The following is a 21844-nucleotide window of genomic DNA, read 5'->3' as shown; positions in this document are numbered from 1 at the left end:
TGATCGCGTGCAAGAATCTGCCCCAGTGTTAGAAAACTTTTATTTTAAATACTTCGTAAAGCGCTTCAGAGCAGTATAAATTAGTGCCTGTCTCGGGATCCTTGCTCCCCCATTCACTTCTGGTGGTCCTGATGGGTTCCTGGATGCTGTTGCAGAGAAGAGTTAGGGATACCCCCAACTCCTGGTCAGGGGAGCCCTTGGCTTCATGCCTGGTGGGCTGAGAAGGCCCAGCTTGGGTTTGAGGTAGGGGAGGCTGAGGCCCCTGGGTTCCCCCCAGAGGCTGGAGAGCAGCCAGTTTCTCTTTCCTTTTCTGGTGTGTGGTAGGGGAGGGTCTCAGGCCTGCGCACCGAAGCCCAAAGGATTCTGCTTCTGCCAGCGCCACAGATCTTCACCTGTGATGGGGGCGGGGTGGAGTGAGGGTCCACATCGGAATGCGCGACCGCCACCATCTCGGGCAGCCCCGGGTGGGCGTGCCCAGACCCAGGCAGCCCTTGCCCAGCCCCTGACTCCGTCCCAGGGATCAAGCCAGCACCCAGGGTCAGGGGTGGGGGCGGAAACTCACACATCCTGTCCAGCCCTAAGGCCGCTGTCCAGCCCAGCTCCTTGAGGGCCAGGCTGGGGTTGGCGTAACAGGCAGCCACGTCGCCTTCCCGCCGGGCCACCACCTTGTATGGGATCTGCGAGAGACGAAGCAGCCGTAGCTTAGCTGAGCCGCCCGGGCTCAGAGACGCAGGTGCAGGCACCCAGCACTAAGGCGGGCGGAGGAGCTGGGCAGTGCCGGGATGCCCGTCAGGGAGGCTAGTGGGAGGGGCCCAGGCCACCTCGAAAGTCGGGGCAGCGGGTCGACGCGGGGTGGGGTACAGCCGGCCTACCTTCTGCCCCGAAGCCTTCTCCATGGCCCGGACCATCTGCAGCACCGAGTAACCTGTGCCCGTGCCCAGGTTGTAGATCTGCCCACGAGAGGAGAGTAGGGGGTGGGGCGGCTTGGACTCACTACCCCCTCTGGACCCCCGTCTCCCTCGCCAGCCTCGCTTCTCCCTTCTCCCTACCCGACAGCCACACTGCTCCTTCAGCTTCCTCAAGGCCGCGATGTGGCCCTTGGCCAGATCCACGACGTGGATATAATCCCGGACACCTGCGGAGGTGGTTGGTGTGGGGGGTGTTCAGTACCGGGCCTGTGGGACCTCACTCTCCCCCTGGCTCCTGGATCCTCCTGGTCCTGGGCTCACCTGTGCCATCCTCCGTGTCATAGTCGTTGCCAAAGACATTCAGTACCTCCCGTCGCCCGATCGCCACCTGGGGTGGAGGTCAGGTCAGCTCTTCCCAGGCCCTTGGCACCAGCTGTAACCTGACCTTCCCCTTCTCCCTTACCTGGGACACGTAGGGCATGAGGTTGTTGGGGATGCCCTGGGGATCCTCGCCGATGCAGCCCGAGGCGTGGGCGCCTGTGGGGTTGAAGTACCGCAGCAGCACCGCGTTCCAGGCCTGCGGGACACGGGTCAGGTGAGTGGGGTGAGGGTGCGGGCTGTGCCCGGGCGCAATCCAGAGCTCTCTACCTGCACCCCCGCCCCCCATCCACGCCTGATCTCTCTATCCCTGGAAAGTCCACCCACCCAGTGCTGTGACGTGGGGCAAGTCACTGCCGCTTCCAGAGTCCTCGCTTCCTCCTGGGTGGGTGGTGCTCGGGATCCCACCCTCAGGTTCATGGGAGGCCTTGAGTCCATGAGTGGGACCAGGGCTGCGTCAAGGGGGGCCCTCACCTTGTCTGCCTGGCACAGGTCCCGGATCATTTCCTCGATGAAGAACTTGGACTTGCCGTAGGGGTTGGTACAGCCACCTGTGGGGTGGGCCTCATCCAGGGGCAGGTATTGTGGGTTCCCGTACACAGTGGCTGAGCTGCTGAACACCAGGTTCTTCACCCCGTGGGCCCTCATGATCTGGCCGCGGAGGGGAGGCGTCAGTGGCCTCTGCCTCCCACGTATTCCCACCCCCTTCCTCCTCCACAGGTGAGAGGGGCTGAGGTTTGGGCACTCCTGTTTACAGATGGGGAGACTGAGGCAGAGAGGTGGGGAGCGGTAGAGGGACGTGTGTCTAAAATGGTACAGCTTGGGCCCCGCCTGACTCTCCCCTCCAGGCCCTCACCCACTGTGCCTGGCACGGCCCGCCTGGCTGGGGTCTCCTGGCGTCTGGGACCTTGCCGCTCAGCTCACCTCCAGCAGCTGGATGCTTCCGGTCAGGTTAACTCTGTAATAATCCAGAGGCTTCTGCACGGACTCTCCCACGGCCTTGAGGCCCGCGAAGTGGATGACTGCCGTAAAGCTGTGCTGCGGGGGCGGAGCCAGGGTCAGAGGTCGCTGTACAGGCCGGCCCTCGGCGGTGCCCCCTGCCTGCCTGCCCAGCACCTACCTTTTTTTTTTTTTTTTTAAAGATTTTATTTATTTGACAGAGAGAGACACAGCGAGAGAGGGAACAAAGCGGGGGGAGTGGGAGAGGGAGAAGCAGGCTTCCCGCCGAGCAGGGAGCCCGATGCGGGGCTCGATCCCAGGACCCTGGGATCATGACCCGAGCCGAAGGCAGACGCTTAACGACTGAGCCACCCAGGCGCCCAGCACCTACCTTCTTAAAGAGACGCTGTAGGGCTGCCTGGTCCAAGATGTCCATCTCCTCAAACTCCACAGAGCGGCCTGTCAGCTCCTGAACCCGCTGCAGGCTCTCGGGCATGGAGCCCCTTCCTGGTTGAGCACAGAGAGGCCATCAAAAGAGGACGTGGGTCCTGGGCTCCCAAGGGACGAGACAGACACACACACACACACACACACACACACCCCGTGCTCACCACGGACGGCGTTGTGGAAGTTGTCCACGACCACGGGCAGATAGCCGGCCTCCAGCAGCTCCAGCACCGTGTGACTGCCGATGTAGCCAGCCCCGCCGGTCACCAGCACCTTCTCTGCCATTGTACCTGGCCCAGAACACAGGGCGTCAGAGGGGGCCGAGAGTGGCCGCTCAGGGCCCCCGGCTCACGTCGGAGGCAGTAGTGTGTCCTCGTGAACAGGGTGGCCCTGGAATCAGCCCTGCTGCACGTCTGGAGACCACCTCTTTGTGGCCATAGGCCTTGGAGATCACTTCTCCTCTCCTGGCCTCACTTTCCAGCTATTAAGTTGGAGCTTGTAATTGTACAAACGTCATGTGGTAGTGTGAGGGTTAAATGAGGGGACTCGAAAGGCCCTGCCACACCGCACGGGTGGGGAGACTGATGTGCAGGCACCACAATTTCTAGTCCCAATTTACCTGGGACTGAAGAGGAAACCTAAAGCCTCCCAGTGTCTGGGGACTAAGCAGTCCTGGCCAGAAGGAAACATGGCAGCAGCCCCGGGACTCCCAAGAGCCCAGGAAGAGGTTCTGTCTGCTCAAATTCAGGCCTTTCCAATCCCTCTGCTATCACTGGGTGTAAACTGGCCAGTGATTAACACCTCCTGCTCTGGGTAGCTCCCCCGACTCCCTCTCCCTCCGTCAGCTGGGAGGAAGCAGGAAATACACCAAACGGCCCCAGGGTGGGGGTGCTTTGCCAGGCAGGCTGAGCCCAGCTCTGGAGCTGCAGCACCAAGGTCCTGGAGTGGGCCCCACCCCACCCCGGGTCAATCCGGCTGGCCCAGCCTCTACCAATGCATGCCAGGGCCAGCTGGGTCGCCGCCCAACTTTAGGCGGCACGGAGCCGGGCGGTGTAGACGTGGCCCTGGTCCCGACTCCACTGCCAGGTGTGCACCTCCGCCCTGAACAAACCCTGCGGGTAGAGTGGGGGAGGGGGGAGGAGGCTCCAGACACTCAGGTCTTTCATTCGGTGCGGCCTGGCCCGCAGCCGCCTTCCTCCTGGCTGCCTCAATCCCCTCTCCCGGCTTACCACTCCCACCCACTTGGCTGAGCGCTTGCTGCGTGCCAGGCTCTGTACCGGGCACTTCTGAATTATCTTCCTGGATTCCCCCAACATCCCGATGAGCCAAGTGTTATGGCTGGCACTTCACCGAGAAAGATACTAAGGTCAGAGAGGTTAAGTAATTTGCCTGAGGACACACAGCTGGGACAGCCCGGCTAGAATCCGGATCTCCAGGCTCACAGCCCGCTAACCTCGCGCCAAGCAGTTCACCCTTCCCCCTCACCACCGCCTCCAGCTGGACTTCGCTCCGGACCCCGAGGCCGCCCCCACCCCCACCCCGCCGTGCGGAAGCCCGGAAAGTGGTCGCGGATGGGCCCCAGGAGGCAGGAAGGCTGGTGAAGCCAGCCTCGCCCCGGACCGACGGGGTGACCTCGGTCGGCTGTCGCTGCCTCGGTCTTCCCAGTCTGCAAAATGGAGGGGAGGAGGCGGTGAGCGGCGGGCTGGGATTTGGGCCGTGGCTCCGAAGGGGCCGAGCTCGGAGTCTCCGGGTCGGGAATGAATGAACCCGGGCCGCCCCAGCCAAGGCGGCGGGAGCTGAGAGCTGCAGGAGCCCGTCCTAGCGGGACTCTGCCCAGGACGCGGCCCGGACCCCTGAAGCCCTCCCTCGCTCTCTGCAGACCACGCAGCTCCTGGCGAGCCCGCCAGGCCCCCACCCATTCGCCTCGCGAACCTGCTCCAGACCGAGCTCCCCGCGCTGCCTCCAGCGGCGCCGCCTCCCGCGCTCCGCGTCCGGGTCACTTTAAGAGCCGACGTCCCACCTGGTCCCGCCCCCTCCACGCCCCCAAGGAAACGTGTCGCCGGGGAGCGCGCTACGGGGCGCCGGGAGGACCAAAGGCGCTGTGGCATCAAGGCGCCTGCGCGGCGTGGCTGGGGGCGTGGCTGGGGGCGTGGAGCCGGGAGCCGGGAAGCAAGCGGCGCGCCCGGGAGCTGTCCCCCGGCGGGAGCCGTAGGCCGAGGGCGGGGCGGACGAGCCCGGCGCCGCGCTCCCCGCGGCCTCTCCAGCCTTTCAGTACCCGCCGAGCCCCGCAGGAAATCAGCGATGGCGAGCAGCAGAGGCAGTCCGGGGGCGGCGCTGACCGAAGGAAGCTGGTTCTGGGAGGTCTGGTTTGCAACCCCCCCGCCCCCGAGAGCCGGGGAAGCTGAGGCCCAGGGAGAGATCGCGCGGCTGACTGCGCTCAGCCCCCACGCGAACCGCCGGGGGTGGTCGGTCGGTCCGGACTCCGCCTACCAGAGTCGGCTAGAAAGTGCTGCGGTGCTCCTGTTTAAAGGGAAGGCGGGGCAGAGTCATGGCATCCTGAGTGATGAGCCAAAGTGCGTGCCCAGCCCGGAGTGCCGTGGGCCCGGAGTCCGGCAGGGACGACTGCCCACAGAGCCAGGAGCCGCAGCAGCCGGGCTGTCCTGGCCAGGCCTGAGCCGGCCCAAAGCCACTGGTTTGCAGTCGTTAAGAATTCGGGAATCAGGGGGCGCCTGGGTGGCTCAGTCGTTAAGCGTCTGCCTTCGGCTCGGGTCATGATCCCAGAGTCCTAGGATCGAGCCCCGCATCGGGCTCCCTGCTCTGCGGGAAGCCTGCTTCTCCCTCTCCCACTCCCCCTGCTTGTGTTCCCTCTCTAGCTGTCTCTGTCAGATAAATAAAATCTTTAAAAAAAAAAAAGAAAAGAATTCGGGGATCAGGTGGGGAAACAGAGGAGATCAGAGATGCATAGACTAGTTCCAAGTCTACACGTTCCTCTCAGAATGCCATGCTGTAAAGATGTTTTATTCCCCATCAGTCTCCCCCATTCATACACACACAGCTGCACGATACTGGCACGTGCTTTTATGTCGTTAAACCTTTAATTACATAAGCTGTGTTCAAAAATCATGTTCAGAGGGCACATTTTCCAAAGACGCTGCAGTCGGCAGGTGGTCACCAAGACAGCTCAGCCGTCACCCCTTCCAAATGCCCTCGCCAGCTTGGGGAAAAACTCCAGGCCGCTTTGCTCTGTGGAGTCAGCGACGGCCCCGGAGCCACAGCAGGTCAGGCTGTGTAGCTAGCTGACGGATTTCATCCAGAGATGGGGCCTGAGCACCAGGGAACTGGGTTCCAAGGGGGACCCCAGGCATTCAGCTCCTGGGCCGGTGGGTCCATAGGGCAGGGAGACCCGCAGCCCCCCAGGCTTCTCACTCAGACTAGGGTCTGGCAGGGAGGGCCTGAGGCCAAGCAGCTCCTGTCCCTTGCCTCCCTTTTGCAGGAGACCTATGTGTGGACCTGCCAGGGAGGTGCCCATTCCTGTTAATTTCATTCCCATTTCCATGTGCCCTTTCCCCAAATCGTTCACGTGAGCCCCTATTCCCACTGAGTCCCCCAAAGGGGCTTACAGTTTACAGGTAGCCTGAGCCACTTTGGAGCTGGTTTTTCTGTTCAGGGCTTGGCAGATAAAGGTCCCAGCTTCCAGGAGCTTCTGGAGGTTCACACCCTTTGAGAAACAAGTTAGAGGATGCACTAGGTCATGACATGCCTGCAACACCCAGGGAGACATCGGACTGGACAGAAAACCGATACTAAGAGAGTAAAGGTGAAGATCTTCTTGTTCCTCTTGTGCTGGGACAGCACCTGCCTGCAAGGCTGCAGCCTTCTGCCATCTGGGGTTACCCCGGGGGCTCCCCTTGTATAAGATGCCTCTGTCTGTGGAATGGTTTCTACTGCTGCCACCACGGCAGGGATCTCGTCATTCTCGTTCAGTCCACATCTCCAGCGCCCAGCACAGGGCCTGGCCTGCAGCAGTCAAAAAGTGCAGACTGAAGTAATAAAGACTGCCAGGCAGAGTGAGCCGGGAGGGAAACACCACCACCCGAGAGGGCCACCCCGAAAACCTGTCCGTGGCAGGAGCTCACATGTACCGATGCGTACTGTGTGCTCAGCTCTGGGCTGGGCACTCTCCATTTTCCTTTTTTTTTTTTTTTAAGATTTTATTTATTTGAGAGAGAGAGAGAGAATGAGAGAGAGCACATGAGAGGGGTTATGGTCAGAGGGAGAAGCAGACTCCCTGCCGAACAGGGAGCCCGATGCGGGACTCGATCCAGGGACTCCAGGATCATGACCTGAGCCGAAGGCAGTTGCTTAACCAACTGAGCCACCCAGGCGCCCTCTCCATTTTCCTACCTAGTCCTCATCACAGCCCCACAAAGGGGAGCTGTCAGCATTCCCGTTTCCTAGGCCCAGGGAGGTGAAGTCGTTTGTCAGGTCACACAGCCTGTGAGTGGCAGGACTAGGTTTTAAACCAAGATCCATCTGGTCCCAAAGCTCAGACGAGATACTGCTTCCAAGCCACCACTGAGGGTCCTCACTAACTAACAAGAGCCCTGGGGACAGCTGTCTCCTTCTCCTGCCCTCATTTTACAGGGAGCAGTACAGGTCCAGAGGGAACTGGCTCAGGTCATGGATGTGGCCCTTTCCCTACTCCTTGGTGCCTCCTCTGCTACCTCTTAACTGTCCTCCCTTTCACCAAAAAACCCCTAAACAAAACCATCAGCTTCTGTCCTCAGGCTTCAAGGGTTCTAGTCAGTTCGGGGCTGTCGCCAGCAGGGGGCAGGTGCGCTTACCGTGTGAATGCCCAAGCCAGACAGCATGTAGACAAGGTCCTCAGTGGCCAAGTTTCCGGATGCCCCCTGTGCATAGGGACAGCCTCCAAGTCCTGCCACGGAAGAGTCCACGACACTCACTCCCATCTGGAAACACAAGGATGGGGAAACATGGGTGTCACTGTGGGGACCAGAGCCTACAAAGCCGGGAGGTCTTTGCAAACCTCCCAATCAACTGCTGCCTGAAATTCCACTGAGAGTTACTCTTTCCTTTGGCTAAGGATTCTGTCAATGTTTCTCTTTTTAGTTCCTGGGAACACTGTGAATCTTTTTTGTGGACAGTTTCCTATGCCAGGTTATCTTCCCAGGTTCCTTTCACACTTAACTCCTCACCCTGAAAGGTCTCCCCAGGCGCTTCCTGGCCACAAACCTAAAGGAAGCACCTCCCACGGTTGAGCTTTCAGGCCCCTGTTGTTTACTGCTATTCATTTACCCACTTCCCACCACCCCAGCCTAAGGCTGCTCTCACTTCAAGTTGAGCCTCTAACCCCAGGGGGCCTATCCCATTTCCCTGGGTCAGCACCGCCCACTCTCCTAATGACTGTTTCCCTTTCTCTTCTCCCCTCAAACCTCCCACAGACCTTAACCTGGACAGCTACAACAGAGAAAACAGACCCAGCTTACAGAATCATGTGGCTTAGAGACCTGAGCCTCTAGGAGATAACTTAAGACCCAAAAACAAACAAAAACCCCACAAGAACAAAGGCGGCCCAGGATGGCTTTAGCAAACCTAAAGACAACAGGCCAGACTTCAGCCAACGCGACAGCAAGGGCAGACACAAGACGCAGACACACCTGTGCTCAGACACGCAGAACTTTCTCAGGGGCGGCCAGTCCACAAGGAGCAAACCTCAAGGGAAACCCAATCTGAACCCTCAGTTCAGTCTTCGGGGAACAGCAGGTAAGACCCCCCTGGAGTGACCTCTGCTGGCCTCTCCAAGCCCCCCCTTGCCCGCTCCCTATGCACATGCGCACAGTCACACCATTCCCTGGGCCCCCCGGTGTGTGTTCTCCCCAAACCCCACCTCAGCCTTACAGCGCAGGGCTGCCTAGTCAGCTTCCCGTTCCCTCTTCCAGCTGCTTAACTTCCTCACATCCTCCAGGCCTCATTCAGGTCTCTCCTGGCAAATCCTCTTGGACCTCCCCAGCTGGGATGGAGGCCTTCCTCAGCTGCGTGCTTCCTCCCTGCAGGTGATCTGTCACAACGCGCTGGGACTACCACAAAACTCCCCTGACTATCCCCCTCACACACCCTTACAGGCCAGGGTCACGTGTCCGTGTCCTCTGTGGCTGCCCCAGGGCCTGGTACACAGGTATCCGTGAATCCTCACTGAAAGAAGGCGGGAACCTAGCTGTCCTGCCACTGTGTCCTTTCGGAGAATGCACACGTGCCTTTCTCCTCGGACCTGCCCCGATTACCTGCAGGGCCATCAAGGTGTTGGCCAGGGCCTGGCCGTAGGTGTCATGGCAGTGGACAGCCAGGGCAGCCACGGGCACCTCGTGCATGACAGCCGACAGCATGTCCTTCATGATCCCAGGGGTGCCCACACCGATGGTGTCCCCCAGGGAGATCTCGTAGCAGCCCATCGAGTACATCTTCTTGGTGACCTGGGGAAGCAAGCAAGCAAGCACTTAGAGGACACCAGGTTCCTCAAGCCGGGGGCCCAACACCTCAGAAGCAGGGGTCCCAGGCCTGTGCCGAACATCTCCCTGTCGGAAACACTACGTTCCTGTCCGATCATCAGCTCCTTACAACTTTCTAGTGGGAATGATGATCCCCACTCTACTCACCAGGAAGCGGAGATGTAAGGGAACAGAGCTGGCCCCTGGAGTATCCCTGGGCTGCAACCCTGAGCTTTCCTCCCACCCTTTCCTGCCCCTGTGCCCCCGACTTCAGGCCTTCACGTGCCACCTCCACACACCGGGGCAGAGCCAACGACTGGAATCAATAAAATGGATTCCTCTCACGTGACTTTACCCTCAGTAAGATCTGCAATCTCGTGGGTCTGAGGGGCTAGTTATGTACTTTTAATAGAAGTACCTGTTTAAACTTTTAGAAGCTCATCTGCAAATCCCTAAAGTCACTGAGAAGCCAGGGCAGCGTGTGCCCCACTTGAGATGCTGCCCCACACTGCGCTGCCAGATGGCGGGCATGTGACAGGGCCAGGGACGCAGGTGACACTCTCAGAGGCCTGCAAGGCAGATGGACCGGCGAGGCCCCCACCGCCCAGGCGGCACACTGAGGACAGCCGGGCTGGGGGCAGACGCTGCAGTGAAGGAGCGGGCTCTGGAGTGACACACGCTGGGTCACCATCCCAGTTCGGCCGCTCCCAGGCTGGGGGGCCCTGGCAAAGAGCTTCCACTTCCCCTTCCCCTTCTGAGAAGCAGTGGTGGGACTCGGCGGGGCGGCTGCGGGGCGGGCGGCTGGGACAGGAGCGCCACCACTGTCAGCAGCGTGCTCTCCTCGGGGCTCCCGGGTGGGCAGGGAGAGCAGGGCGGTGGCAGGTGAACAGACTGGGGACTGAGACCTAGTGTCCCCATTTGCAGCCTGTGTGGCAAATTATTTAGTCTGTTTCCTCGCTTGAGAAACGGACTAACAATAGTAACACCAAATTCGCAGGGTGACTTAGACAACTAAGTGGCATGAGCTCTCGGGCTGCTCAGACTCTGGTCCCACACTGCGCTCTCCTCGGTGCGGACTTGGTTCCTGCTCGGGGGACACCAAGGGCGTGGTGGCCTCTCCAACCACGGCAAGGAACTGCGGGGAGCCTGGGTGGGGAGCCCCTCCACAGATCCCCTCAACTATCACCTGTCCACTGACCAGACTGCAAACTGAGTCAGAGCCTTCCAGGCTGGGGCAGAGGCTTCAAGCGCACTAGGCGGTGGGCCTCCAGGAGCAAGTGCTGGGAGCTGCGTGAACGAGTGACACCAGTGACCCGCCGGGACAGGGTGGTGAGGGGAACCTCAGGGGCAGGCCAGGCAGACAACCCTCAGAAAACCCCCGGCCCGATACCCACACACCTCAGCTACTTTAGCCGGGGAGATCTTCCCTTCATAGGGGCATCCGAGCACACAGGAGACATACCTGTGGGAGGACGGGGAGGGATGGTGTTAGCGCCCCCAGGCTTCCAGGCCGGAAGTCTGACAGCCATCCCTGAAGGGGGACAAGGTCAAATGCCTGGGGGAAAGGCAGACTCGATACTGCCGGGCCAGAACGGAGTGGGTGCCGCGTGGCGCCAGGAGGGGGCAGTGGCGAGCCGGGGCAGGGAAGCGGGGCTGCCCAGGCCTGAGGGGAGGAGCCAGAGGGCAAAGTGAGCAGGCACCTGAGCCCTGGGGCGGGGAGACAGAGCAGAACATCGGCCACAGGCAGCTGGGGCCCCTACTCCCGGTGGGGGGCGGGGGGGCAAGGACTGATGAAACCCAAGCAGGAACAGAAGGGCTGGGCTGGCCTGCGGGCCAAGGATCGGCTGCTCCGGTGAGCTGCCCAACGATCCAGACACTCCTTTATTCTACGGACACTGACGGAGTTGCCCACGACGTGCCGGGCGCTGGGTCACGCTGTGAAAAGGCCGACAGGTCCCTGCCCCCACGGAGGCTATTTCCAGTTAGAGACAGAGCCGATACGAGGGCAACCGAAGGAGTGGGTGAGGTGACGTCGGAGTGATGTGCTCTGGAGGGGAGAACGGGATGTGGCGGGAGTGACGAAGACGAGGCTGACCGAAGCCAGGGCGGCCCAGCAAGACCTCCAAGGCTCTGACACGGGGGCCGAGCAGGGGGGCAGGTGGCGGGAGAGCCACTGGGAGAGCCTTCCAGGCAGAGAGCAGAGCAGTGTGGAGCCCCTGAGGTGGTAGAGAGGGTGCTCAAGCCTCAGAAGGACGGAGGGCCCTGAGGGCCTCTGAGGGCCCAGAGCGTCTGCGGCGGCGAGCACAGCACGTGGCCGACCCGGTGACCTGCCAGCCGCGGGGACTTTGGCTTTGGACCTTGGTGGGCTTCTGTTCCCACCTGCCCTCTTGGCGCTAAGGCCCCACTGAGACCTCTTAGAGTCTGGCAAACTGTTCCGCATGTGACAGGCATCACAAATGTTGGCTGGATACATCATTTCAGGCTCAAAGATCTCAGGGTGTTTTCCCAACTTCCTTCTCCCCCTTGTTCTCCAGTCGCTGCTCAGCAAAGAGAAGGGAGATGCTGAGGAACGAGCACAGGCTTGGGAGTCGGGCAGACCCCATGGGCCCCTGCTTCCCCAGGCCCCGCGCATCCCCAGCACCCCAGCGTGCTGGCCCTGCGCCGCGGGAGGGAGCCCACCACGAACTGTGGCACGTGGGCTCTGCCCTCATGGGGCGCAGGGTCCGGCGGGGGAGAAGCTGACATGCAGCTAAGTGCTCTGTCAGAGGATGTCCAGGGGGCCATGAGAGCCCGACGAGGGGCACGAACACCAGCTGGGGGCCAGAGAAAGCTTCCCGGAGAAGCTGGAGGATGAGCAGGAGCTAGCCCAGACAAGCAGGATGTAGCACAAGAGAGTTCTGAGTCTATGGAAAGCACCCGGAGGCGAGAGAGAGCGGGAGCATGGACAGAAGGAATGAAGTTCCAGTCGGGCTGGAACGCAGCGAGCTGAGGAAGCAGGGCGGGGGGGGGGTGAGTGGCAGTGGACGAGGCTGCGGACGAAGGCAGTGTCTCGGAAGCCGGGGGAGAAGCCCAGAGCCGGGGCGTCCCCGACAGGTTTTAACCAGGGAGGGAGGTGATCACATGCGCACGTTCAGAAAGAGCACGCTGGGTGCGCTGTAGACAGCGGCGCGACCTCACAGCCGACTCTTCGGCCTTCCTGAGCCGGGTCTGTCTTCTGGAAGCTGGGAGAGCCCTGCTTGCTGGGGGACTGTGAAGTCACAAATGACACAGGGACAATGCCTGGAGACCCAGAGGCCAACGGGGGTCCTCAGACATGTGTGGAGAGGGGTTGCTGGAGCTGGGATTCATCTGACCCCCACAGACCCTGGTGAGTGTCCTGTCCTGCTGGATTCCTCTGGGGAACTGACCCCACAACCAGTCTGGAGAAAGCACTTGCCAGGATTTCCTGAGCACAGCTACCTGAGGAAAGATCTCAAGGTGTGGAGCATGGGCTGTCTGCGCCCAGGATAAGAAGTACGTAGGGGGACGGTGGCTTGAGTCAGAGCCTGGCCCCCTTCCAGAACGGTACTGAAGAGGAGGCAGGCGGCACCGACGCGGTGTGACTCACCCGCGCACGGGGATGCCGGCGGCCCGAGCTGCCCTCAGGATTTCGTCGGACCGCTGTAAGCTCTCATCGATGGAGCAATTGGTGTTCTTCCTGGTGAACAGCTCTGAGGCAGCTCCGAAGACGGTCACCTCCTTGGCTCCAGCAGCAACCTGCCAAGAGCCAGGTGAATTCCTTTCAGCCTTTGTCTCTTCAAGGAACACCAGCATGGCAAAAACCCTTGTCTTACAGTGAATTTTCTAACACACGAATATCATGGGTTGAACTGTGTCCCCCCAAAAAACATCTGTAGAAGTCCTAATCCCTGGCACCTCAGAATGTGTCCTTATATGGAAATAGGGTGGGTGCAGAAGTAATTAGTTAAAACGAGGTCACAGTGGTCCTGACTCCAATAGGACTGGCGTCCTTCTAAGATGGAGGCCATGTGAAGACACACAGAGGGGAAGGCCAGCGAAGACGGAGGCAGGATGGGAGGGAGGCGTCTACAAGCCAAGGAACGCCAAGGACTGCCAGTCTTCACCAGAAGCTAGGAGAACTGTGTCCTCCCAGCCCTCAGGAGGAACCAACCCTATTACCACCTGGATTTCAGACTTCTCGCCTCCAGAGCTGTGAGAGAATACATTTCTGTTGTTTTAAGCCACCTAGCTTTTGGTATTTTCTTATGGCAGCCCGAGGAAATTAACACGGTGAATTCTATCTCCATTAAAGAAACACCACCACCCTTGGCCTTCCCCCAAGGCCCAGCGCTGCCGCTGACATCACTGCCCTGGACATCACTCTTAAGAACAGCTTCCTGCCTAAATTCAGAGTCAGCATCCCCAATGACGTTCTTGTCCGACACTCTAAAAAGATGGCAGATACTAGCAACCACCGTGAGGAGCACGATCACCTTTCTCTAAAGAGGAAATGGATAATAACAACAAAAGCTAATAGGTATTAAACACGTACTTTCTCCCAGGCTCTTGCTAAGTAATGTAGGCACATTCTATCCTCTGAAATCCTCCCAGCATTAGGTGCTATGACCAGGCCTACCTTATAGGCAGAATCTGAGGCTCAGGGGGTTAAATAGCTGGTCAAGGTCAGAGAGCTGGGGGTGGCAGGGCCAGAACTGCCCTGGGTCTGTCTGACAGTGCTCATCATTACTGGAGACGAGCCCTTGAGACAGACAGCCCAGGATAGGGACTAGGGCCCAGTGACAGGACAGGGACCAATGTCATCAATCTCATTTCAGGAGAGCCCGCCATCAAGCGAGTCTCTTACCGCTGCCTGGAAGCCTTTGATATTTGGGGTCAGGACTGGGTAGTTGATGCCAGGAAATTTCTGGATGCCCTTCAAGACTTCAGCATTGTCAGCCATCTGGGAGCCAAAGGAGACATTGCCAGGTCACTGCCGAGTCAGGCAGAGAGCTCAGGTAGAGAAAACATTTTTATCACGAAATCTCTTGTCCAGAACCCCTGAAGAATGAGTCCTTTTGCAGAGCTATGTCTCCCCAGTGCTTTTACTGTTTGACCGAGGATGGGCCCGAAGGCTCCTTGGGGCCGGTAAGTCCCCCAATTTCTCTCTAGAGCTAATACCGCCAGCTTCACACAAGCAGTAACAACACTACCAGCCATTTACTGAGAACAGACTCTCTGTTACTTTTTTTTCCTTTTTTTTTTAAAGATTTTATTTTATTTTATTTTATTTTGACAGAGAGAGACCCAGCGAGAGAGGCAACACAAGCAGGGGGAGTGGGAGAGGGAGAAGCAGGCTTCCCACAGAGCAGGGAGCCCGATGCGGGGCTCGATCCCAGGACCCTGGGATCATGACCTGAGCAGAAGGCAGACGCTTAACGACTGAGCCACCCAGGCGCCCCTGACTCTGTGTTACTTAATGCTCGGCTGAAACAGGATCTTTCTTCCCACTTGATTGTTTCTGTGAAACAGGAGTCATCCGTCTTTCCCTTTTACAAACACAGATACCACTTTTCTAGACAAGGCTAGAGATTCTAGACTTCCAGAGCCAGAAGGGGCCTGAGAGGTCACTCTCAGCCTGGAGTGGGGAAGACCTCCCCAGGGTCCCCAAGCAAGTCAGGGGCAAAGCCAAGATGGAATCCAAGTCTCCTGCCTTCCAGGTGATGGTCTTCTGCTGCTCCATGCTCCCACAAGTCACAAGAGCAAGCCAGAGATCTGGAGACCTATGTTCCCAGCTTCTACTTACTTCCAGGGCAAATGCAAAACTTCACATCTCTCTCATCTGAGAAACGTTTATTACTGAGGGCCGGGGCTCACCTGGGGAACCCACTTGGGGGACACAAAGCTGGTGGCTTCTATAACGGGAAGTCCTGCTTCAGAAAGCATGTCTATCAGCTTGATTTTCGTAGAAGTAGATACGATATTCTGTGATGAAGAAAGAAACACCAGAAAAGACGGGGTTAGCAACAGTGGGAATAAAATGGTCTCAGACCCGGTGCCTGTTAGTTCAAAGCTTTGTTACAGCATGCACTTCACTATCTCGACTTCCAAACACGAGCATAAATTCACATGTAATTCATGCCAATAGGTGGGGGACATGTCCAAGTTCTACAGATAGCATTTTGCAATGGAGGCAGCTTCTCGCCTGAAAAGGAGTTAATATTTACATGGAAACAATATTTTTCTATCATAAAGGCTTTTTCTTAACTGTTTGTGAATTTATGACCCCATCATAAACAAATTGAGAGCAATGTGCCATGACCTGAAAGGGCAGAGATGACTAACCCTCTGTCTGCGTCCATGAGATGGGGCCCCAAAGTATCACTTTGTCCCCTCTTCTGTCTCCCAGCTGGCACTGGACCTCATCCTCACATGGTCAGCCTGCTGCTTCTTTCTCTCCCTCCCCCACCATGCCTAGTTGCTCACCAGATTCTATGGATCCCTCTTTCCAAATCTACTATTATTCTCCCCTGTATTTTATGGCATGGTCTCACTCTACCAATTCATCCCATGCAGGAATCTTTCTAAAACAGTCTCCATTGTTTCACTCTCCCACTCAAAAGCCTTCCATGGCTCCCTAGTACTTACAGGATTAGGTAAAAAAAAAAATTCTAAGAACTCCAAGTCCTTCTCACCAGGCCCTTTCACGCCAACCCCCTCAATTTCATTGCTTTACCTTAATCCATCCCGTAAGTGATTTCTGAGAGCCCTCCCTGTTCCAGGCATGGTGCTAGGTGCTAGGAATACGGCAGTGAGCAGAACAGACGTGATTCTGCCCTCACAGAGCTCATAGTTTATTGTTATCAATAAGCTCTCACTATTAAAGCTACGCTTTCCAAAAAAAGAAAGAGCTTTTCCGATTGAAAAAATAATGCACAATTATTTCAGAAAACATGCCCCAAACAAAAGAAAACCATCCTTAAAATCTCCCAGAGGTAACACTGGTAACATCCTGATAATGTGACTTTCCAGATCTGTGTAGTCCAAGATATTAGACGTTAGCCATGTGTGGTTAAATTTACATTAATTTAAATTATATAAAAACAAAATTTCAGTTCCCCGGCTACACTAGCCACATTTCAAGTGCTCAACAGTCTTGTGTCCAAGACAGCTCACATCTAGAACATTTCCATCCTCACAGAAAGTGCTACCGGACAGCACTGTTCGAGATCCTTTTCTAGGGAGATGTTCCCACAGATATGTAAACTTTTTTGTTTTACATATAAGTGTAAGATGAAAGAAAATGTCTATTATTTTATAATCTGCTTCAGTCACTTAACATGTTCCTTATTAGTACAGCTTCCTAATCCATTTAATGAAGTCATTAAAGTATTTGAGCTAGGGGCGCCCGGGTGGCTCAGTCGGTTAAGCGTCTGCCTTCAGCTCAGGTCCTGATCCCAGGGTCCTGACATCGAGGCCCGCATTGGGCTCCCTGCTCGGCAGAGAGCCTGCTTCTCCCTCTCCCTCTGCCTGCCGCTCTGCCTACTTGTGCTCTCTACCTCTCTGTCAAATAAATACAATCTTTAAAAAAAAAAAAAAAAAAAAGGTATTTGAGCTAACTTTCTCCACACTGAGCACTGAGGTGGTTTCCAACTGTTTTATTACAACGAGGTTGTGAGCAACGTCTCTAAGGCTAAATCTTTGCATGTGGCCTTCATGACGTTTGGGGATAAGTTGAGTCCCCTTACACAGGATTGGAATTGCCAGATGACAGGCATGCCCTCACCCTCCCTCTCCTCTCCTGCCGCCCTTCCCATCTGCCCTGCTGCAGGGGATCTTGAGACGGACCGGGGACTCCACACCTGGGGCACCGCCGTCTTGGATTGCTTTACTGTCTGTCACCCACGATTGCCTGGCCTTCTCGACTTTGCTCTGCGTGGGGGGGGGGGGTGCAGGGGGGGCGATCATATCTTGCTCTGTCCATCCCCGCGGCACCCACCACAGGCAACGCTTGCTGTTCAAAAAACCTCTTCTGGTTGAATTCCATCTTTACCTTTTCATTTTGTAGTCCGTCTCGGGCACCAACTTCCACAATTTTCACTCGCTTTGGGAAAGTACCCAGAGAAGAGGTGCTGACCTTTGATTTAAAAGAGGAAACAAAAAGTGACGGGAGGAGATTGTCACAATTCTCCAAGGGGACAAATCTAAAAGAATGGACCCACCTTCACTGAGACAGGAAGCAGTATTTCTCACTGTAAACACTCCGTATCTCTCACATTTGGTTTATTTTAGAAGGAAGAACAAAAAGAACAAAAGCATTTCACTGAGGAATGGGCAAGAGATTCCTGCTCCTCGTACCGGCCCATTTCTAACCGCCAGTCTGACAGCTGAGCATTTGGGTTGTTTCTTACACAAACCTATTCGCACCTCCTAAACTTAGAAGTCCCTCAACAGAACTGTTTAAATTCTAAGGCTCCGTCTGGCTTCATCCTTTCTCAGTAAAAAACAACACATGCATTCTATTGCTTAAGCCAGAAACCTGACTCATCCCCTTACCCCACTCCCCATGGGCTAGGAGGTTCTTAGCATTTGGTTCCTGCTGATCTCAGAGAGCTCATGACTTGTTTTTACCATCCCACATCCCCCAGTGAACTCATTACTTGTCCCGACTCCCCCTCTTCCCCCATTGGGGTCCCTGTACTGCAGCCCCAGTGGCCTTCCTCCCACAGCAGGGCCTCAAGGCTTACCGTTCCCTCTGCCCAGAATGCTCTTCACTTGGCTCTTCCACATCTGGCTCTTTCTCACCTTTCAGCCAGATGGGCCTCCTCTGACTGCCCTCTGTAAAGCTGCCAATCCCCTGACCCTCATTATTTTCTATCTCAAAACTCCAATTCCTGGGGTGCCTGGGTGGCTCAGTTGGTTAAGCGTCCGACTCTTGATTTCGGCTCAGGGTTGTGAGATTGAGCCCCACACTGGGTTCCGCACAGGGCGTAGAGCATGCTTGAGATTCTCCCCCTGTCCCTCTGCCCCCGCTATAAAACAAACAAACAGGGGCGCCTGGGTGGCTCAGTCATTAAGCGTCTGCCTTCGGCTCAGGTCATGATCCCAGGGTCCTGGGATCGAGCCCCGCATCCGGCTCCCTGCTCCGTGGGAGGCCTGCTTCTCCTCTCCCACTCCCCCTGCTTGTGTTCCCTCTCTGGCTCTCTGTCAAATAAATAAATAAATAAAATCTTTAAAAAAAAAAATAAAACTCTAATTCCTTCGGAGCCCTGACAGTAATGCCTACTCAGTTTCCTTCAGGAGAATATAAGCTCTACGAGACTTTGTCTCCACCTCTGCTCCATCCCTCATGTGTGGCCCTGCGCTTGGCACAAAGCAGGCATGCATTAAAAAGTCACTGAAACAACAAATAAATGCATGATGGGTATAGCCACCCCGGGGGGAGGGCAATTCCTAGGTAGAGGAGAGGAGTAGTTAGCCTTGGACTTTGTGGGGTTTGGGGGATGGAGGAGGACTTGTTCTGTTGCAGTCATAGGCTGGGTGATGACAAGGAGTGGGTCCGGGGAGAGAGGACACCAACAGCTGAAGACAGTATAAAAAGGCTTTGAATCTCCTCCATTTAAATTCTGCCCCAAATCTTCCCCTCCTTGCCACCAAGCAATATGAGGCTTCTTTTCCCTCTTTCCTCTGTTCTTAATACTGTAACTCTTCAAAATAACTTCGTTTTACCAGATTTAATCTGGATAAACATACTGCAATGGGGCAAGGGGAGAAGTGCACTGGGTAATCTGCTAAGGATCCCGAACTCCTGAAACCCTTAAGGAAGGAAACATTCCCTGCTATGAATCAGCTGGAACTTGAACAACTCACCTGAACTGGCCTTGCTTTCAGTCAGCAAAACTTCCTAGAGACTAAGGTGATGAGCCACTGAATTTCATGAAGTCAACAGGCTAGGTTGGAAGGTCCCTGCAAGTTGAATGTCACTACAACAGGGATGTTCAGCCTATGCTGGTACATTGCCCTAAGTCGATCCCACTGGAATGTAAACTGCACGAGGCAGGGACTTTTGTTTTATCCGTTCCTGTAATTCCAAGGCCCTGGGACATAACAGGGCCTTGTTGAAAGCATGCAAGACCTGCTTCCAGGTTCCTTTTACTAGAACAGAACAAACTTAATTCCACGTCCTTCCCCATAACAACTCTTCACATAATAAAACAATAAATCACATTTATTAAGCATTTAATATTTGCCAGGCACTCATAAGAGCCTTTTACATATTAACCCTATCATCCTCTCAACCTTATTAGGTAGGAACTATTACAATCTCTATTTTACTGTGAAAAATATGAAGCCCAGAGATTAAGTAACTTTCCCAAGGTCACACAGTTAGCTTGTCATGAGTCATTATCTGAACCTGGCAGTGTTGATCTACAGCGCTGGCTCTTAACCCCTGGGCCACGTTGCCTCTTTGCCACTTTTCTCTCATTCCCCGCTCCCCCGCCCCAAGTCTTCTCTTGTCTTGGTTAACACCCAGCTGGTTCCCTCTGCACAGCTCTGCTCAGAGATGATCTCTAACCACAGAAGTCCTGGGCCAAGCCTCCTGAGCTATGGTATATCTATACCAACAGCTAATACCAACTAAAGCCCAGTGCTAACTTCAGGATCAGTTACTCATTTAGTACCTACATGGCAGGGACTATCATTATCTCAACTCCATACAGGAAGAAACAGCCTCAGAAAGATTCTCCAAAATCACATAGCTAGCAAGTGAAGAAGTCTGGCCTTGAACCATCTGTTTCTGATACAGAAAGTTTCTGCTAGTAACCCCATGGAGAGCCTATGACCACCACCTCCTTACACCAGGAATTTTTTCAAAGCACATTAATACCCACCATCTCACGTAGTTTTCCAAGCTGGAAGTACCATCTTTATTTTACACATTAATAATTGGTAGGGGTGGGTGGCCTAGTAGACATTAAAGTGGTTTTCGGAGGGGTCCACTTGCCAAGATAGTGTAATTTCCCCACTACACACTTATAACCCCTTCTAAACTTAAAGCAAAAATAACGCACCTGATTTATCACTTACTATGAGCTAAAACAATGTCAGATGCTTTACCTACGTTTCCCTTAACCTCCAAAGAACTCTGAGGTAATGTTTACCCATGTTATAGATGAGAAAAACTGAGGTTTAGAGAGCAAATAATTGTCATTCGACCTAGAAAGTGGCAGAACCACTGGGACACCACAGCTTCAGCTTTAACCAAAACAATTTCTTCAACCCCTCATTCCACTAGGTCTCCTACACTTTCCCTCCACTCGAGCAGGGCAGGGGGAAACATCAGGATCCAACATGACCAAAGTACAATTCCAAGGGAATCGATCACACATGGTTCTACGCAACCCCGGTCCTACTTGGCACACTAGGATACCTCTCCTAGAGTCCCCAAACGCAACAAGAGCTGGAAATGCAGGCAGAGGGAGGGCGAGGACCTTGCTTTTCCCCTCGGAAACTGGAAGATTATTCGTGATTTTCACTACTGAGGAGCTTGCAGAGCTCGGAAGCTCAGAGGGAGAAGGTGCCAGGGTCGCCGGGAAGAGCCTTGGACGGAATCAGGACACCTGGGACGGCGCCCCAGGTCTCAAGACCCGGGCAAGTCGTTCCCCATCTATGGGCCTCAGTTTCCCCATGCCCCTCAAGGGATTTGAGCGGGACAAAGTAGATCCGAGACTCCAAAGCCCTCCCGACAGTGGCCTGAGCAGCTGTCCGGCTCCGCCTCTCAGCTGCCGCCACGGGCCAAGGCCCCGACCCCGACTGTCACGGTGCCTGCAGGGCCACCCCTCGGCGGGCCGGGGCACTTACAGCCCGGAGAGACGCCAAGCCCACCAGTCTCCGCGGCAGCACCTTCCTCATCGTCGCCATCTTGGCCCAGCTTCCACCGCAGCTCCCCGCTGAGTCCCACGTGACCGCCGAAGGCCAGGTGGGCGTGCCTCCGCCTTTGGGGCGGGGCTTCTGGAGCCACGTGATGATGCCCTACGCGGGCTCTCTTTCCAGCTTCTAGGGTTTTATTCATTCTGGCCAGTTCTTCCTTACCCGTTGTGTTTTTTTCTGAGTGCTTTCTACTTGCCATGGAAAAGTGAGGCTAGGACTATGAAAATGAACAAAAAATAATCAAGGGGTTTAGAGTTTGGGAGCTCTTGGAAGACATTAATAATCACACAAATAGTTGTATAATTACTACCTTTCGCAATAAAAAGACGAAGCATTACTATTTGCCATGCGCTGTTCTGAGTTCTTCGCCCGTGTTAACTCTTCCATCACGATCTCCAGGATTCAAATGTAGGCAGTCGACGGGAGGGAAAGAGCGCGCGCGCGCTGGTGAGCGAGAGCATCCTTTGATTTCATACCTTTAAAATGGGTAAGATTTATCCAGGTGAAGAGGACACAAGAAAAGCTTTCCAGAGAGCATAACATATGCGAAGACCCTGAGGCAAAGAAATTGAATGCTTAGAGCAGTGTTTTTCAAAATGCATGTTGTACCCCATTAATTGGTCATAACATTAATCTAGTGGGTGCCAACTTAAAAAAAAAAAAGCATTGGAGTGTATTGCATAAGTAATAAAGCTAAGTATTGCTTTGCAAATCTTATTTTTATATATGTCAACCAGG

General features: G+C 55.6%; 2 protein-coding genes across 2 annotated transcripts; both read right to left on the bottom strand.

The window, feature by feature from the left end:
• Positions 1-9: 9 nt before the first annotated feature.
• Positions 10-4683, bottom strand: GALE (UDP-galactose-4-epimerase). The gene is made up of 11 exons (XM_032391335.1): positions 4605-4683; positions 2837-2962; positions 2617-2732; positions 2211-2324; positions 1761-1937; positions 1372-1485; positions 1230-1296; positions 1050-1135; positions 873-950; positions 563-677; positions 10-392 (listed from the first exon to the last, which is right to left on the bottom strand). The coding sequence occupies exons 2-11, from the start codon at positions 2955-2957 to the stop codon at positions 334-336; spliced, it is 1047 nt and encodes a 348-aa protein (XP_032247226.1). The 5' UTR covers positions 2958-2962; positions 4605-4683; the 3' UTR covers positions 10-333.
• A 902-nt stretch (positions 4684-5585) lies between these two features.
• HMGCL (3-hydroxy-3-methylglutaryl-CoA lyase) lies at positions 5586-21821 on the bottom strand. The gene is made up of 10 exons (XM_032391326.1): positions 21417-21821; positions 21038-21323; positions 17229-17312; positions 15053-15160; positions 14043-14138; positions 12786-12934; positions 10577-10640; positions 8975-9163; positions 7517-7642; positions 5586-6390 (listed from the first exon to the last, which is right to left on the bottom strand). The coding sequence occupies exons 2-10, from the start codon at positions 21095-21097 to the stop codon at positions 6289-6291; spliced, it is 978 nt and encodes a 325-aa protein (XP_032247217.1). The 5' UTR covers positions 21098-21323; positions 21417-21821; the 3' UTR covers positions 5586-6288.
• Positions 21822-21844: the final 23 nt, after the last annotated feature.

The sequence above is a fragment of the Phoca vitulina genome, unplaced genomic scaffold (genome assembly GCF_004348235.1).
Source record: "Phoca vitulina isolate PV1807 unplaced genomic scaffold, GSC_HSeal_1.0 scaffold2, whole genome shotgun sequence".
Classification (NCBI taxonomy): domain Eukaryota; kingdom Metazoa; phylum Chordata; class Mammalia; order Carnivora; family Phocidae; genus Phoca; species Phoca vitulina.
The sequence above is the reverse complement of the archived record's forward strand: the minus strand, read 5'-3'. Positions and strand labels throughout refer to the sequence as shown.

Bases quoted from the DNA above. Each gene is read 5' to 3' on its own strand.
- GALE (XM_032391335.1), bottom strand. From the start codon at position 2,957: ATGGCAGAGAAGGTGCTGGTGACCGGCGGGGCTGGCTACATCGGCAGT. The intron at 1,297-1,371 runs GTAAGGGAGAAG...CCTCCACCCCAG, and splicing joins TCATGCCCTACGTGTCCCAG to GTGGCGATCGGGCGACGGGA. The intron at 678-872 runs GTAGGCCGGCTG...CGTCTCTCGCAG, and splicing joins AGAAGGCTTCGGGGCAGAAG to ATCCCATACAAGGTGGTGGC.
- HMGCL (XM_032391326.1), bottom strand. From the start codon at position 21,097: ATGGCGACGATGAGGAAGGTGCTGCCGCGGAGACTGGTGGGCTTGGCG. The intron at 17,313-21,037 runs GTAAGTGCCCCG...TTTAAATCAAAG, and splicing joins GCTTGGCGTCTCTCCGGGCT to GTCAGCACCTCTTCTCTGGG. The intron at 10,641-12,785 runs GTGAGTCACACC...GTCCTCCCACAG, and splicing joins GCCGGCATCCCCGTGCGCGG to GTATGTCTCCTGTGTGCTCG.